Consider the following 16,480-nt stretch of genomic DNA (forward strand, 5'->3'; position numbering starts at 1 on the left):
GATTAGAGATTCTTGGTGCTTTAAGGCTAGCCCAAGAAAACAGTTGTGAGATCCCTTCCTAATCAATAGCTGGGTGTGGTGGCCTCTGCTTGTCATCCTAGCTACATTGGAGGCTAAGGTTAGGAAGATTGCAGTTCCAGGCTGCCCTGAGCAGAAAAGTCTGCATAAGTCCATCCCAGTGGAAGAAGCTAAGTATGGTGGCACACACGTCATCCTAGTTGTATTAGGAAGTGAGAAAAGGAGGATTGTGTGCTCCTTGTGTGTGCCCAAGCAGGAGACAAGTGAGTCTACCTCAAAGGTAACCTGTGGAAGAAAGGGCTGAAAGCATGGCTCAGTGCTAGCACATCTGCCTTAAAATCTTGAAAAGGAAAGCACCAAGAACATTTAAGAGCAACCCAATTAGGTTAACGGCAGGTTTCTCTGCAGAAAACTTACAGGCCAGAATAGCATGGAATGATATATTTCAAGTCATGAAACCCAAACCCCAAAACACTCCTACGCAAGATTCCTCTACCCAGGCAAGGCTATCCTTCAAGATAGAAGGAAAAATACAGACCTTCCAAGATGATGAAAAACTAAAGGAACTCATGAGCATAAAGGGATATGAATAAAAAATTTAGCAATTTTTTTACAAAAGATACCTAAGGGAATACTACACTCAAAAGTGGAAGAAAGATGACTACTGTCATGATACGTAAAAGTATAAATCACTAAAACAACATGCACACAAGTGAGATCTAGAAAAACAAAATGATACATTAAGCCATCAAACCACAAAGATGGAAAAGAGAGGAAGTATTAAATTATATTTAAAATTAGGGGGGAAAAAGCAACAAATGACAAGCACGTATCTAGTTTATTAATAATTCTGAAGGCAAATTGTCTTAGTTCTCCAAAAAGCAAAAATAAAGTATTGCTTACAAGCAACTCATCTTACCATTAAGGATGCACACAAGCCAAAAGTGGAAAGAGAGGAAATGATATTGCAAGCAAATGGATTTAAAAAGACAAGCTCAAGTGGCTATACTTACATGTGCCAGAACAGACTTTAAAACAGAATGGTAGCTATTTTCAATAGAATCACCATATCCTTGACAGACAGGTACTTCTTTTGTGTGCAGACTTTGTTTCCTTTGACTAAGTACCCAGTAATGGGATTGCTGGATCATATCATAGTTCTGTTTTTAGTTTTTGGAGGAACCTCCATATTGTTTCCCAGAGACTACAGCTAATGTAAGGATTCCTTTTCCCCTCATCCTCATCAACATTTATTTATTCATTTATGTATTGTAATAGCTTTCTAACTGAGGTAAGATGGGACCTATTGTAGTTTTGATTTATATTTCACAGATGGCTGATGGTGTGAAACATTTTTTCACATATTTATCATTTGGACTTCTTTTGAGAAGTGTGTATTTAGATCATTCTAATTGGATTACTTGTTCTTTTGTTGTGATTTTGGGTTCTGGCTATTCACTTGTCAGATGAACAGTTGGTGAAGTCAATTTTAGTGGTAATAACAAGTAATCCTTCAGGTGGTATGATGACAACCCACTGTTCTGAGCCCCTTTAGGCTGCTCAGGTTAAACATAAACCACTGAAGGAAACTAATAGATCCAAAGGTATGACGCAAGTGGTAGACTATCTAATAACATTGAGACTTTGAATCCAAACCCTAGTACTGTTTAAAAGAAAAAAAATGGGTCAACTTGTGTCCTTGTTTCAGCATTTTGTTTTTTCCCTTCCCCTCCCCAAATTAGAAAAATGCATATACAAGATGCAGAGCATCAGAATCAAATACAGTGACAACAGGGGTTATACCATGGGGGAAGAAGATACAAAAGAAAACAATCACATAGTACATTAAAAACAACAGTGACAAAAAAAAAAAAACAACCCTTGTGTCCCTGTCTTGGAGTTCATTTCTCCTAGCATCACTATGCAACTTTGGGGGGTGGGGAGGGAAGAGTTGGGGAGGTTGGGAGGGAAAGGATAGTAGGGAAAAAACAAAGGAGGGGTAACAATGCTCAATAGGAAATATACTCATTACCTTACTCATGTAACTATAACCCCCTTGTACAGTACCTTTACAATAATATATAGATATATAAAGAAATAAAAGCTTAAATTTACAATGACAGTTTCTCTAAATTCTTTCCTATAATTTTGGAATCCAGATTGATATAAAGGGAGCCACAGGGAGTTTTAGATGGCCAGATACACCCCGGACATTCTCAACTTGGACATATTTCATTTGAACCAAAGAATGGATTTTTCTAATGAGAATTTTTATTTCTCACTAGGTCACTTCTTTATTTAGAAGAGCCATTATCCATTTGTAAATAAACTTCCCTGAAAGTTGCTTAATATGAACTTGTGAAAGAAAAACTCAATCCCAACCAACTCTTGAAATTACAACCATTTATTTACCTTGTGATTTTCAACATGAGCCTTGGCATATATTGCAAATTTCTCACAACTAGGCTTGCCCAGTTCACAAACTTACCTCAATTGTTCTGGGGACTTTTTGCCCGTCTATAAGCAATCTCATAATTCATGAGAATCCCACAGTTTGTATGTTTTTTTCATACTGTCCTAGACTTGCTCTTCAAGTTGTGTGAAAAACCACCTTCTCATGATGTAGTAATTCACACATACTTAAGTATAAGCAGTTATTCCTTACTATTCTGTAGTTTCAAGTTTCCCTACTCACCAAAATGAATTTCCAATTGTCAAGTAAGCACTGGCAGTACGTTGTGGCTTTTGACAGACTTGAACAAAGCATCAAAGATTTCAATCCTTGTGTCTAATGTTCATGGATATTACTTTTAAGCTATTGTAAGTATAAATGAGAATCATCTTCAGGGGTGGTGTAGTGCTAAAGTGTTTGTTCACATTTTGTTTGTCATTTTTGTTGGTGAATTTCTTGCTTCAAATGATTCCCAAGTTGTTGGGAATCAACTGCTATTGTGCAGTCTTGTTCATGAATTGATATTAATGTATCCACTATGTCTTATAAATCAGACCTCTTTAAATAGAAACAATACAATGTTATATATCAATCAACTGACAAAAGTCATTGTGACTGCTGAAACTCAAGCTGGTGTTTCTATGGCAATAATGTCAGGATTCATTAATTCACTGCTGGCAGCAACTTTACAGAATACGATTACCATGAATAACAAAACATGTTCATAGATACACATAAACATATATAGCATGTATATATCATTAGAAAATACTAACCACAGGCACTGTATCATAAAGAACTTTAGGGTATGATTCTGCAAGTTTCTTTGTCTTCCTGTTCCAGGAAGCTCCATCAAGAAATAATCCATGAATATAAACCCCTAAACATAAGAGACAACAGTTAATAGAACACTACCCATATGCCTATTGAGTGAGTTCTGGGTCTGCAATTACTAAATGTGAATATCATACATGTAGTAGTACTAGGTTAGTAGCCCATAACTTTTCTAAAAGGAGGCCATATCCAGAACGTTATGTTTTAGCACTCATATTTCAAAAACAACTGTACCTCATTAAGATAGTATTAAAATTAGGTGTGCAATACAAAACTGGAAAGCAGTTTAAAACTAGCCTGAGAATTCCTTAGTACATGTTGACATTATTATTTTTTTGTCAGTTGGGGGGCCTGAACTCAGGGTCTGGGTGCTGGTCCCTGAGCTTTTGTGTTCAAGACTATCATTCTACCACTTGGAGTTACAGCTACACTTCTGGTTTTCTGGTGATTAACTGGAGGTAAGAGTGAGTCTTATGGACTTGCCTATCTAGGCTGGCTTCGAACCACAATCCTCTCAGCTTCCTGAGTAGCCCGGATTATAGATGTGAGCCACTGGCACCTGGCTAAGATTTTTAATTGATCATGATTGCTTGTTGTCAAGTACTATGAGGTCTGAAAACATCCCCATTTCCCCACAAATTTCTCCTCCTCTTTTAGAACCTATTCTCATTGCCAAGACCTCTCCTTAGTCTGTGTACAGAAAGGACCCATGCACAAACTTTCTTTAGAATGTGATGTCATATATCAACTAGTTGAAGAGCACAAAGCAGGAAACCAATAAGATGTAGGTTACCATCTCTATTCTGGTCCCTAAAGCTTCAGAGACTGAATACATGTATATTCCCATACACATTTAAAGCTATTGTCACACAAATACTATGAGAAAGAATGCAGAACTTAGAAAGACTATAGTTTAGCTTTCTAATTTGCTGTGTGACCTTGAGCACTTCATTTAACCTTAGAATCTTATTAGACCTTGTGGAGAACCACCTGAACACTTATGAAACAATCATGCCTGCTTTGTATACCTTATGGAACTTAAGTAAAATCAGTTAAGGTAGGTGAAACTGTGCTGCAGAATAGTTTAAAAACATCCATTGAAACAGTGCTGTCTAATTGGCTTTTTTAAATGATAAAAATGTTCTATGTCTGTGCCATCCAATATGGCAATCACTAGCTGCTTGTGGTTAGTGGCCAATTGGGCTGAATTTAAAAAATTGTACATATTAAGAAAGATTTTTTTTGTGACCTTTCATTCATGTACATCTCACACTTCGATTTGTGACCTTTCATTCATATACATCTCATACTTCGACCATATCTACCTAACATCCCTTGATCCTCTCCTTTTCTATACTAATCTCCCTATTACTTTCCTGCTTTTCCTCAGAGAGTCAACAAATGGGAGAACCATGTCTTTCTGAGGCTGTGTTGTTTTACTAAACATGATGATCTTCAGTTTCTCCCATTTCCTGCAAGTGGTATGATTTAATGTTTCTTTGTGGCTGACACTACATACACACACAGATCCACATCACATATGCACATTTATGCACCATGTTTTCCTTGATTTTTCCCACATTAAAATAAAGCACCAATTATTTCTACATGGGAAAATTCATTTTCACATGTCCATATAAGCACCCAGTGTACCTCTCATCACTCTCCTTTATCCCCCTCTTCCCAAAACATTAAGGTTTATTTTTCTTAAAATAGATTTATCCATTGATGGATATCTAGACTAATTCCATAACTTAGTTATTGTGAATAATGTGAAAATAAACCTAAGTTTGTAGCAACTCTATTGTATACTGATTTAGATTGCTTTAGAAATAAGGTTTCTGAGAAACTTTCAAACTAATTTCCATATTCTACAGACACTGAATTTCTTTACCTTGAATCTTTGTCAGAATTTGTTGTTGTTTGTTTTCTTGATGGTAGATATTCTAATTGGGGTAAGATAATATCTCAGTGTTGTTTTGTTTTGCATTTCTCTAAAGATTAATAATGTTGAGTATTTGTTTCATTTAATTATTTCCAGTGTGCCATTTCATTTGCGTACTTATTGATTATATTATTTATTCTATTGATGTTTAATTTTTTGACTGTTTTATATATTCTGGATGTTAATTCTCTGTCAGAGGAATAGCTGGCAAGGTTTACCTTCCATTCTGTAGGCTATCTCTTCATTCTATGGATTGCTTCCTTTAATTTGATACAAACCCATTTCTAGGTGCTTTGGACTCTAATAGGGCTTGGTGCTTTCAGGCCCCGTCACCCTCCCCTGACTGCCAATTTTAAGTGAATTGTTACATTGTATGATGTGTGACCATTTAAAATAAATCCACATGGCACCGTAATGTAATTATCAAATACTATAGTTACTTACTTGTCTACTTGTCAGTACCTCATAGTAGGGTATAAATTAGCTAAGGGAAAAGATTCCAAGTTGTTCACTGTTGGCATGTCCAGTGCTTTAACTGAATGAGCAAGTCAATGTATCATTCAGTGATGAATAAGGAATTAGACTAGTCTTTGACACATGAAAGCAGTATACATTAACAGTTACATTAGGTTCATGTCATTCATTTAAAGTCAACTGTTAGGGTAAAACTTAGGAATCCACAATATTTTTAAAATAATGCCTGTTTAAAAGTGTCCTTATCTACTGAATATGAAATAAAACCTGAGTAATCACAAAGTACTAAAGAGTCAATCAATTAAGCAAATAAATTCCTTATGATCAGCCTACCAATAAAAAGTATGTATTAGTTATGAATTTCAGAATAACGTCTGTAATAGGAGAGAAAACAAATGTTAAGGGTCTGTAGTTTATGCTCTTTGAGGGATTAGGAAAAATTTCCTCCTCTTCAAGGCTCTACTATCTTGATTCCCCAAGGCCAGCAGAAGATTTTGGGCAATTATCCCATTTAATATTAATTTAATGATTATTTTGTTGTTATTAGAAATAATTTCTAACACGTAATTTTGAAAAAAAAGTACAGGGGAGCATATGCCATTTATACAGTTTTCTGTTATGTTCTCCCCGTTTGCTTTATATGTTCTCTTCCTCGTCATGATTTTTTTCTCATCCACTTGAAGATGAGCTGTAGACAGTGTGACTACCTATCTTCAACAGCCGAGGAAGGCATGTGAGAACGCGAAGCCTTTGCTCTGTGTTCAGGCATGAGCCAACACAATCTGTCATGGTGACACTCTACCACCACACTTACCATCTTCAGGGGGAGTCTTGTACTCTTTGTCTTCCATTACTTCATAATCAAAGCCAAGAAGATCAATAGGAATTGTGTATTTCCTGGCAAAATTCTGCTGGGCACCAGTCAGGAAGGCTTGTGTGAAGAAGAAGCCAGAGAGCCAGAAGACTGGCGGGGGCCCGGTTTCATACCATTGCTGTGGTGGATCAAAATACAAGTGTTTTTTTTTTTTTTAAAAAACAAAAAACAAAAAACTGTAACACTGCTTCACAAAATGTGTCCCCAAACACTCCTGTGATCCTTTAGGTAACCCAGAAAATGAACTAGTAAATGAAGACTAACAAGCCATACTCTTAAACTTCAAAACAAAACAAAACAAGCAAACAAAAAACCAAGTATCATCACAAGTACTTGCTATGATGTCATGTCCATTGTACCATCTCGGGGAAGTACAGAGTGTATGAATGTAGATGTAAATGTTGGTTTCATACATGACCAATCATTCCTTCAGAAAGTTGCCATACCCGGTAAACTCATATATGTGTAGTATAAAGTATGTTCTATAGTGGAATTTGATTCCCTTACCCCATAAAATCTGGTCATACGGTTTCTTCACTTTGTTCTAATTAGTCATTAGTACCCAGTAGAATATTCTTTAGGGAAAATTTCCTCCTACTTCATCAAAATACAATGAAATGAAACATATTGCACAAAAACTGCCTGAAACAAGGATAGTGCGAGCCCAAGGTCTTCAGAAATATTGAAATACCTTAATCCTTTCTTCCTATAATAGATTTTAAAGGTGAGCATTTAAATAATGACTCTAAGTAGCAAATCACAGAAGCCAGTCTGGAGAAATTAATTTGAAAATCTTGTCTCTATAAGAACCCAAGGTAAGGAAAGTGATATTACCAAGACTGATATTATAAGAAATAAGTTAGCAGAAATGAACTCAGTTTTTAATGCCTTGTGTATAGCATCTAGGAAATCAATTGATATTTGTAATGGATATATTTGTTAATAAGAATATAGTGGGCTGGGAAGGTGGCTTAGTGGTAGAGCGCTTGCCTTACATGCATGAGGCCCTGGGTTCGATTCCTTAGCACCACATAAACAAAAAGAAAAAAGCGGGAAGTGGCACTGTGGATCAAGTGGTAGAGTGCTAGCATTGAGCTGAAGAGCTGAGGGACAGAGCCCAGGCCCAGAGTTCAGGCCCCACGACCGGACCGCGCCCCGCCCCCCCCCACCAAAAAAAAAAAGAATATAGTGGACAATCAGCATTGCCACCGAATAAGGAGACAGATTTCTGCCCATTCACCATTTCAAAGGCAATTGAACACTTGAAGGTACTGCTACGTTGGGCTGAACCAGCTGTCTAGTGACTTCATGACCTAGAATACTCATCACTACTAGCATCTTTGGCTTCCTATAAAGCTCAGCTATAGGTTTCAACTTCAGTGCTAAATATTAATCAGAGAATCAGCATGCTAGATGGTGAATAAGTCCTTGGGGTTTTAGGCAATATTTCCACTTGCAATACCAGTACCTGGGCAGTTCAGTGTGACAATTACATACCTATATAGCATAGCATTAATTAGTGGTTGTTTGTATCTGGGATGTACAGAGTAACTAGAGAGCAATTCTCCCTGCTGTGATATTCTGGATGGGGCAAATGGAACAGGAAGAATCTTGACATGTCATTTGCATGAACCTACCTGCAAGAATTTTAGCCTCGCAAGGAAGTCATTCACATAGCTGCCAAGTGGCTTAAGGCTTGGGTAGGATTTACCCATCCACATTCCTGGAATCTTGACATTCAAAATGCTGCTTACCACTTCTTCAAGCTCTGAAGACATCACAACAAGTCCCTGAAACATATTTAAGGTTGGTTAAAATGAAGGTATGGGTTAGGAACAGCCCCTTTAAAGCCTTCCTCACAATTACCCTCTCACTATCTACAGAAAGGGAAATTTTAGTTGATCTTCATTAGGCTTTGGCTATACATTAGCTATTGAATCAATGTAACTTTGACTGAATTTACTTGCCTATTATGGAAACATTCTCCAGGGTTTCATGTAAAGAAAAATGGAATCTTATCATATATGCATATCTTTAGTTGACATTTGTACAATACTGAACTTTTGGTAACCTAAAAACAAGGTATTACCACTTGTCTATAATCTCTTTTAAATTTCTATTAAGAAAATGAAGAGTTTTTAAAAAAAATATGTTCGACATGTTCCTTTGTTAAAGTTGTCATTTTTGAAGCGTACAAAATAGGACAAAACCTATTTTGCAAAGTATCCTGGGAATTGCTGCTTTCTTGGTCATAATTCTTAAAAATATATTATACTAGAGAACCTAGGAGGAATTGTCTTAGGTGAATTAATTGAGTCATTGAAATACTGAGGAGAGACAAGAGACTAATCAATGGGCTTAAGGATCATCATGAAGGTCACTTCAAGTTAAGATTTTCCAAATTTGAATTTTTTCTCCCATAGGAGGGACAAATTAAGAGAATGATGAAAGGCTATGCTGAGAAAGGAAACAATAAATAGTTCATATGAGTTGAATGTTTGTGTGTGACCTCTGCTCCTTAGTACTACCAAAGTACCTGAGACAATTTGAAGTTTTTAGTTCTACATGTAATCAACTCGTTAACAGTGAAATTGATCTCCAGCGTTGACTTCCCTCTTGAGCTCTCAAACATGTATTCAAGAGCAACCCAACTTACTGCATCTTTGAGACATTTCAAATTAAACTGATCAACATATAAGTCTTGGTTTTTCTCTTTGAAACCTGCTCTTCCCCCCCCCCCCCACTTTTGCTTGCTTAGGTCAAACAATTAGGAGTCAACCTTGACTCTTTCCTTGCTTCTTCCTAGACTGGTTTTCAGTCACCCTAGTAGACTCCTTGGTCAATAACAACACAGAGACAACCGCTTCTCTCCGCTCCAAAGCCCCTACAAGAGCAGCACAGTGGGCTGATTCACCTGTCTGCGATCCTCCTGTTCCCCTACAGTTCTTTTTGCAGTCAGTGATCAGAGTAAATGTTAAAAGAAATTGTGAAACACAACAATTTTGCTGCATTGCTATAAACCCTTTGAGGTCTTCTCTTTACTTTTATATTTTAAAATAAAATCCAGGAGCCTAGCCAAGGTTGGCTATACTATTACGGTCTGATCCTCCCATCCCCCACACCTGTCTTGTTCGCTCTTGTCACACCAGCAGCCTTTCTTCTAGTGCTCCTGGAAGACCCCGTGGCGGCTCCTTTCTTGTCAAGTCCTCTGCCTGAAATGCTCTAACTCTGTAGTCCATGGCATTCCCTTTCACTTCAGGTAGGTCTCTCCCCAAAGGTCAGCTCTTTGAAGGATTGGCTTAGCTGACAGAAAGAGGTTCCCACACACCATTTTCTACCCCTTATCTGGTTTTATAGAAATAAAATTTTGGCACTTACCAAAATTATGTGTGTATTTGCTTCTTTGATGCTCTCACTAGAGCATCATCTTATGAGTGTGTAGATACTTATATTTTTTAAAAACGCTTTATGTCTCAGCGTATATCCTAACAAACTACTGCTAGTCAGTACAAACATTTAACCTGCTTATTAATTTTTATCCAAAAAACTTTGTAACTCCTAATGAGCAGAGAGGTTTTTTTTTTTCCTATCCTTAGAACAAAGAACAGTGCTTGCACAGCATCTGTGCCTCATACATTTTTGTTAAATAAATACTATGCTTAATTCCAGGCTTGTTTTGTGTATTCCCCCTTACCTTGATTGCTTTTTGGATATTAATGCATGACTCTCTTATGGTCTTCAGCAACTTATTGAACCGGCCCATCTCTTGGACAAGCACGGTGTTCATGCTCTGGGTGTAAGTGGTTGGGTATCTCCTCATCGCAGCCTCAACATCGAAGTTGTTCGGAAGTTTTCCCAAGATGTCACTGGCGACCTCATTTACTACTTCATCAGATGATTTTGCACCAGCTCCTGATGCTCGGGACTGAAAAATCCAAACTATTACTCAAAAACTTTCATCAAGGGCTAAGAATAGCTGAAAAGAAAAACCAAACCCTGTGAGATAAGTCATTTTATCTATGATCCCTCTCCACAGAAGAAGGGTAGGATGTTGGAGATAAGCATTTTGGAGAAAATGACTGTGAAAAGGAGAGGAAGAGCATATCACATTTCCAGGGGCAAAAGAAGGTGTGGAGAAAGGAAATATACGATAGATTTGGGGTAGAGGAGAAGGATTGGATATTGCAGATAGGGAAAGGCATTCACAGTGGCAGAGTTGACCAACAGATGATTAGAATTAAATCCCACAGGAGGAAATATGATCATGCATTGAATAAGCTTGCTACAAAATATATTTGCTAATAACTCTGGTGCAGGCTGGTTGCCAAAAGTAGAGATATAGTTTTCTCCTTGAACCTGTAGGGCAAGGAAAACAAGTTTGTCGCTTAAGGAATTGGAAGACTTATGGAGAAAAGACAGACTTTAGTAATTCACGTTGGAAGCAAAGAAGAATTTCAATTCCATTTTTGTTTTTTATGTTTATAATGGCATTGTGCAAATGAATCTATATTTTTCTGGAAAAGCTCTTTAAATCTTAGCACAAATATATGCAGGTATGTGTCTCTGGGTATAGAGAAAATAAGCACTACTAGAATAAAATATACCTCACATTTCCAATCCAAAGGAAAATTCTGTTTAGTTTTCATTCAGATTTTATGTTTTCTGGTTGCTATAATTACTAAAGATTCTATAAATCTATTCCATAAATATTAACTGTTACTTTTCCTTAAGCTTCAATTTAGCTACTATATACCACTATAAGATCTTATAAAATTGTACAATAAAATAATTAAGTGCTGGATAGTTTTAATTATGTTAGTAAAAATGAGATCTATCCATATAATAACCTCTCATTATTATTCTAAGGTATTTGATTTACAACTAAATACATAAATCAGAGAATAAAAAATATTTGATCTACAGTAGTGAAGTATTTATTTCCACAGCATTTAGGGAGGGATACATCTGTATTTGATGTGATATAAGGGACTATATTAATTTTTAGCAAGAACTGCATGTTCCCAAATAACCAAAAACTCTAGGCCTATAACCCATCAAACAAGTAAAAATATTTTAATAATACAGATCTATTTCTCACATATTATAATCACATAATTGTGTTGGCAAGTTTATGAAAGTAGTATCCAGTTGATATTAAAGATTAAAAGAAGAGCAACTGGATTCTATTTATTTGTAATTGCTTTTTTTAGTCAGCTTCCCTTTTAGACTGCTTTTTTTCTTAGGTATCACCTAAAGGAAAACAATTGCCACTTGAAATCATCTAAGGGTTATTTTTCTTTAATTAAATAAAGGTAATAGGAATTTATTTTTAAGGAGACATCACACAGTGCAACCTTTTAAGAAAATCTCTACCCATGTTAGTCTTATAATGAGTTAAGTTGAAACAATCTACCTACTCAAAATAGAGTATAATGATTAAATATAAGTAAAATACCTCTGCAAAAATTACATTCTAATGATGATACCTCAGTCTTTTTTCTCAGATGTGTCAGTTAAATTTGCTAATGCAAAAGTATTATCATCATTAATTTGCTTTCCAAGATCTGTAGTTTTCTTTGCCTCTGGATTGTGTTCTAAGAAGGGACCTTAGCCATTACTAGACTCACATGTGTCAGACTAGGTTTGAGGATATTGAAATAGCTTGGTTTATCACATACTGAGAAGATATCCCTTGTGTATTTAAACTTATTTGTTTGGTTCTGACTCATTTTCTGTTGGAATGAGCCCACTATTTTATATGTTCTGTAATGGGACACATACCATCACATTTAAATAAAGCCAAAAGACACTGTAAATGTCCCATTGTAAGACCATTGTGTTTTGCATGCACCTAATGTTCCTAAAGTTTACTTATTCATGTTTGTTCCAATGCCTTTATGCCCACTGCAATAATAAGAGGTTTTAGTGTCATCAATGTGTCCCTTTTGCCTTATTAGAAAATGTCATTCAAGAGTAGGTTAGAAATACAAGTGTCACAAACTCCATCACCAAAAACAGCACCCCACAACATCCTCTTCATTTTCAGCTTTTCAGCAGCTTGGATGCCCTGCCTTCTCGTTTTGTGAATGGAGGTAGAAAGCAGAGGACAGCAGTCCAAATCACAAGCTCTGAAGCACAACTGGGGATAGCCCCATTGGTTAGCCATGAGTCTGTCTTCAAATGGTATCAGCTGATTTTGGCTTAAGTATTTCATCTTTCTGTGCTTCAATTTTCTAGCTGTAAAATGGTAGTGATAATATTCCCCACCTGATATAAGAATCACATTGTTATATAAGCTTAGAACAATGCATGGTAAGGACTATATAACATAAATATTGGTCATTATTATTTTACTCTAAATGCCCACAAAAAATAAATCAGAATTCAGTTAGATAATCCTCTTGACTGACCATTTATCCTTAGTCTATTAAAACTCTATATAATACAAGAGAACTCTAGCCAGGTGGATTAATTTGCTTTCATAAATGAAAAGAAACAAGTGAGTGTATCTTCTAAAAGAATCCTGACAAGCAAGATTGGCTGGTGTTCATTCAGATGTACTGATTTATGCCCACAATGTTTTAAATAAATGATTCTTCTTCCTTCCTGGGCCTACCAACAATCAGATGAATCTTTCTTCTAACCTTTTAAATTTATTTGTACATTTTTTTCCCCCTGTTGGTACTTGGGCTTGAACTCAGGACCTCATACTCTTGCTCTTGGATGGCTTTTTTGCTGATGTGCTCCACCTCCACTTCTGGTTTTGGGCTGGTTAAATGGAGCTGCCTGCCTGAGCTGGCTTTGAATTGTGAACTAAGAACCCAGTCTTTTCAGGGATCATAGATGTGAGCCACTAGCACCCAGCTCACTTATACTTCCTGCTGCATTTTGGGCCTCATACATCAGGCAATCTTGCATAATATTAGTGTGAAAAGAACTATTTCTATATAAATGAAATAAAATACTCTGCAATATTTTATAAAGATGAATCATTACAACTAATTGCTGTTGAATTAGTAACAGACTATAAACTAGGTAAAATTCTAGACACATTCTGTTTTCAAACTGCTACCCAAGTATATTTTGGGAATTTGTTTTGGCAGTACTGAGTATAAAACTCTATTTTCAACCTTAAAAAAACTGAAAAGGAACCAGATACTGGTAGCTTACGCCTATAATCCTAGATACTCAGAAGGCTGAGATTTGAGGATCATGATTCAAAGCCAGCCTAGGCAGGAAACTCTATAATATTCGTATCTCCAATAAAATACACAGAAAAAGATAGAAGTAGAACTGTGACTCAATTGGTAGAGCACTAGCCTTGAGAAAAAAAATCTCAGGGGTAGCGCCCAGACCTTGAGTTCAAGCCCCAGGATAGACAGATAGACAGACAGACAGACACACACACACACACACACACACACACACACACACACACACACAAATATATTTACCATATATTTTGATTCAAGCTTATGTAATACAGATAAACCATAATTCTATATGGAGGATGATACTCAAATATTCCAAAAGTAGATGAAAAAAAATCCACATGTTCATGTATGCTATTGTTTAATCTATATGGATTGTATGTGAGTATGTGTGTATTTTGTTTTCCTTTAAATGCGACTCTACTTGAGAGAATGGTGCCAGAGGGCTCTCATGTGCTGGCATAAAGGCTCCAAGGAACATCTCTTATGGCTCAGGAACCAGGTCCTGCACAGATCACGCACCTGTGTAAGAAGAATGTTATCAAACAGCAACTGAGTTTCTGACTGATCTTTAGTGATATCTGCATTGGCATTCATCCCAAAGATTTCTGGTAACGGGGTCAATGGCAAAGTCTTTGTGTATTCAATGTAGCTTTTGTGCTGCAAAGATAAATTAAAGTCAGGTTAAAAAAATCAGTTGCATGGTAGAATTTTAAGTGGAAAAGAGATAATTTTCAAGAGTTAACATTTGCATGGATGAGCCTGTGAGGCTGCAATCTGAATGCTTTCATGTTCTTTCTGCCTGGGCCACAATATGAACGAGATTTGATTTTTTTTTAACAAAAGGCAATGTACCATTCAGTTGGAATGGGTTTTTTAATGAAAGGGACTTCTAACTTGAATTAGAAATTTCTTCTTGAGAAATTTATGCAGTGCATTTTCCTGATGGCAATTAATCACAATAAAAACAATCATTTCTGAATTGAACATAATAGTATAAATCTATTATCCTAATACTTGGAGGTTGAACAAGAAGGAAGCAAGTTTGAGGCCACCCTGGGCTACATAGAGAAATCCTGTCTCAAAAAACTAATAATAGTAACAGTGATTATTATTGTTATTATTTCCAGTTTACTCAAATGTGCCTAATTCATAAAAGTAATAATTATTGGAAATTTTATTATCTGAAAACACTATTTGCATCTTTTTATGCACATGCATGCACATTTCATATTTTACATACTTTATGTTTTAAAATTATATATTATGTTTAAAAATTCCATGCTTTCCTGGTGATCAGAAAATCATATGCAAACATCCCTAACTGTGTATGGCAAAAGAGGTTTGGTTATTGGTGGTTTTATAACACAGCTGTGCATATCTATCTATCTATCTATCTATCTATCTATCTATCTATCTATCTATCTATCTGTCTGTCTATCTATCTATCTATCTATCTATCTATCTATCTATCTATCTATCTATCTATCTATCTATCTATCTATCTATCTATCTGTCTATCTATCTATCTATCTATCTTTTCCCCCACACCAGACAATTAGTCATTGGTGACTTTGCCTGAATACCTCGTATTGACTTGGTCTACCGTACCAGTGACCTAAGCTCTGGCTGGGATTGCTTTCAGGTTTCTCAAAGGGCACACCTACATCACCAGAAGGAGGGGCAAAATAGATGCCACTTGAGTCAAACTTGTATTCTGGATTCTGGACTAGTTCTGAATTGAAGAATTTGTTCAGAATGCTGCGCAGGGTGCGCCTGTCCCAGTCGTCCGTCACCCGGCCCCCATAGTTGCATTCACCAGTCATGTACCGCAGAGCATCATAAGGCAGTTCCTAAAATTAAGAGCGCAAGTCACCAGCTAGTAATTATCAGTATCAAATTACATGAAATTGTGTTTATTGTTGACACTTATTAGTAAACATGTTACCCAAAGTTTGCAATAATAAAACCAGGCACTGGTGGCTCACACCTATAATCCTACTTACTTAGGAGGCTGAAGTCTGAAGTTCAGGGTTCAAATCCAGCCTGGGCAGAAAAGTCTGTGAGACTCCGATCTCCAACTAACTACCCAAAAAGCCAGAAGTGTAGCTATAGATCCAATAGTAGAGCACCGGACTTCATTGAAAAAGTCAAGTGAGAGTGTGAAGTCCTGAGTCCAAGCCCCATTACTGGCAAACACACAAATACACACACACACACACACACACAAACACACACACACACACACACAGACACGTTTGCGGTCATATAATTCTTTTATATATATTCTCTATTAATTGTGGCAGTGGAATTCCAGCCTCTGCCACCATCTTCACAAGGCCTTCTTCCCTGTGTGAGTGTGTGTCTAAAAATTGCTCCCTTTTAACAAAGGGAGCAATTGCTTCTAATTGCTTGCTGCTAATGAAGCCAGTCATACTGAATAACATTAAAGAATGATGTTAGCTATCTTGTTTTTGTAGATACCCTTTTTCAAGTTGGTAAGTTTCCCTCTATTTCTAGTTTACTAAGAATCTTTTTTTTTATGATGAATGCTGGATTTGTCAATGCCCTTTTCTATATGTACTGACACATGTGATTTTTTTTTAAATTTAGCTTGTGGATGTGATGATTTTAAAATGTTAAACTAGCCTTGCATATCTAGACCCTTTCTT

At 36.4% G+C, this 16,480-nt stretch overlaps 1 protein-coding gene across 2 annotated transcripts in view; it reads right to left on the bottom strand.

The window, feature by feature from the left end:
• Positions 1-16,480, bottom strand: part of Dnah7 (dynein axonemal heavy chain 7) — a 206,171-nt gene that overhangs the window by 2,883 nt on the left and 186,808 nt on the right. For both annotated transcript variants that reach the window (XM_069995693.1, XM_069995692.1), the window contains exons 59-64: positions 15,476-15,661; positions 14,331-14,468; positions 10,292-10,522; positions 8,235-8,387; positions 6,538-6,715; positions 3,247-3,350 (exon numbers count right to left, since the gene is read on the bottom strand). In XM_069995693.1, the coding sequence (XP_069851794.1) occupies positions 3,247-3,350; positions 6,538-6,715; positions 8,235-8,387; positions 10,292-10,522; positions 14,331-14,468; positions 15,476-15,661 (990 nt within the window). The remainder of the gene's footprint in view (positions 1-3,246; positions 3,351-6,537; positions 6,716-8,234; positions 8,388-10,291; positions 10,523-14,330; positions 14,469-15,475; positions 15,662-16,480) is intronic.

Source organism: Dipodomys merriami, unplaced genomic scaffold (genome assembly GCF_024711535.1).
Source record: "Dipodomys merriami isolate MVZ:Mamm:240054 unplaced genomic scaffold, mDipMer1.0.p SCAF_49, whole genome shotgun sequence".
NCBI lineage: Eukaryota > Metazoa > Chordata > Mammalia > Rodentia > Heteromyidae > Dipodomys > Dipodomys merriami.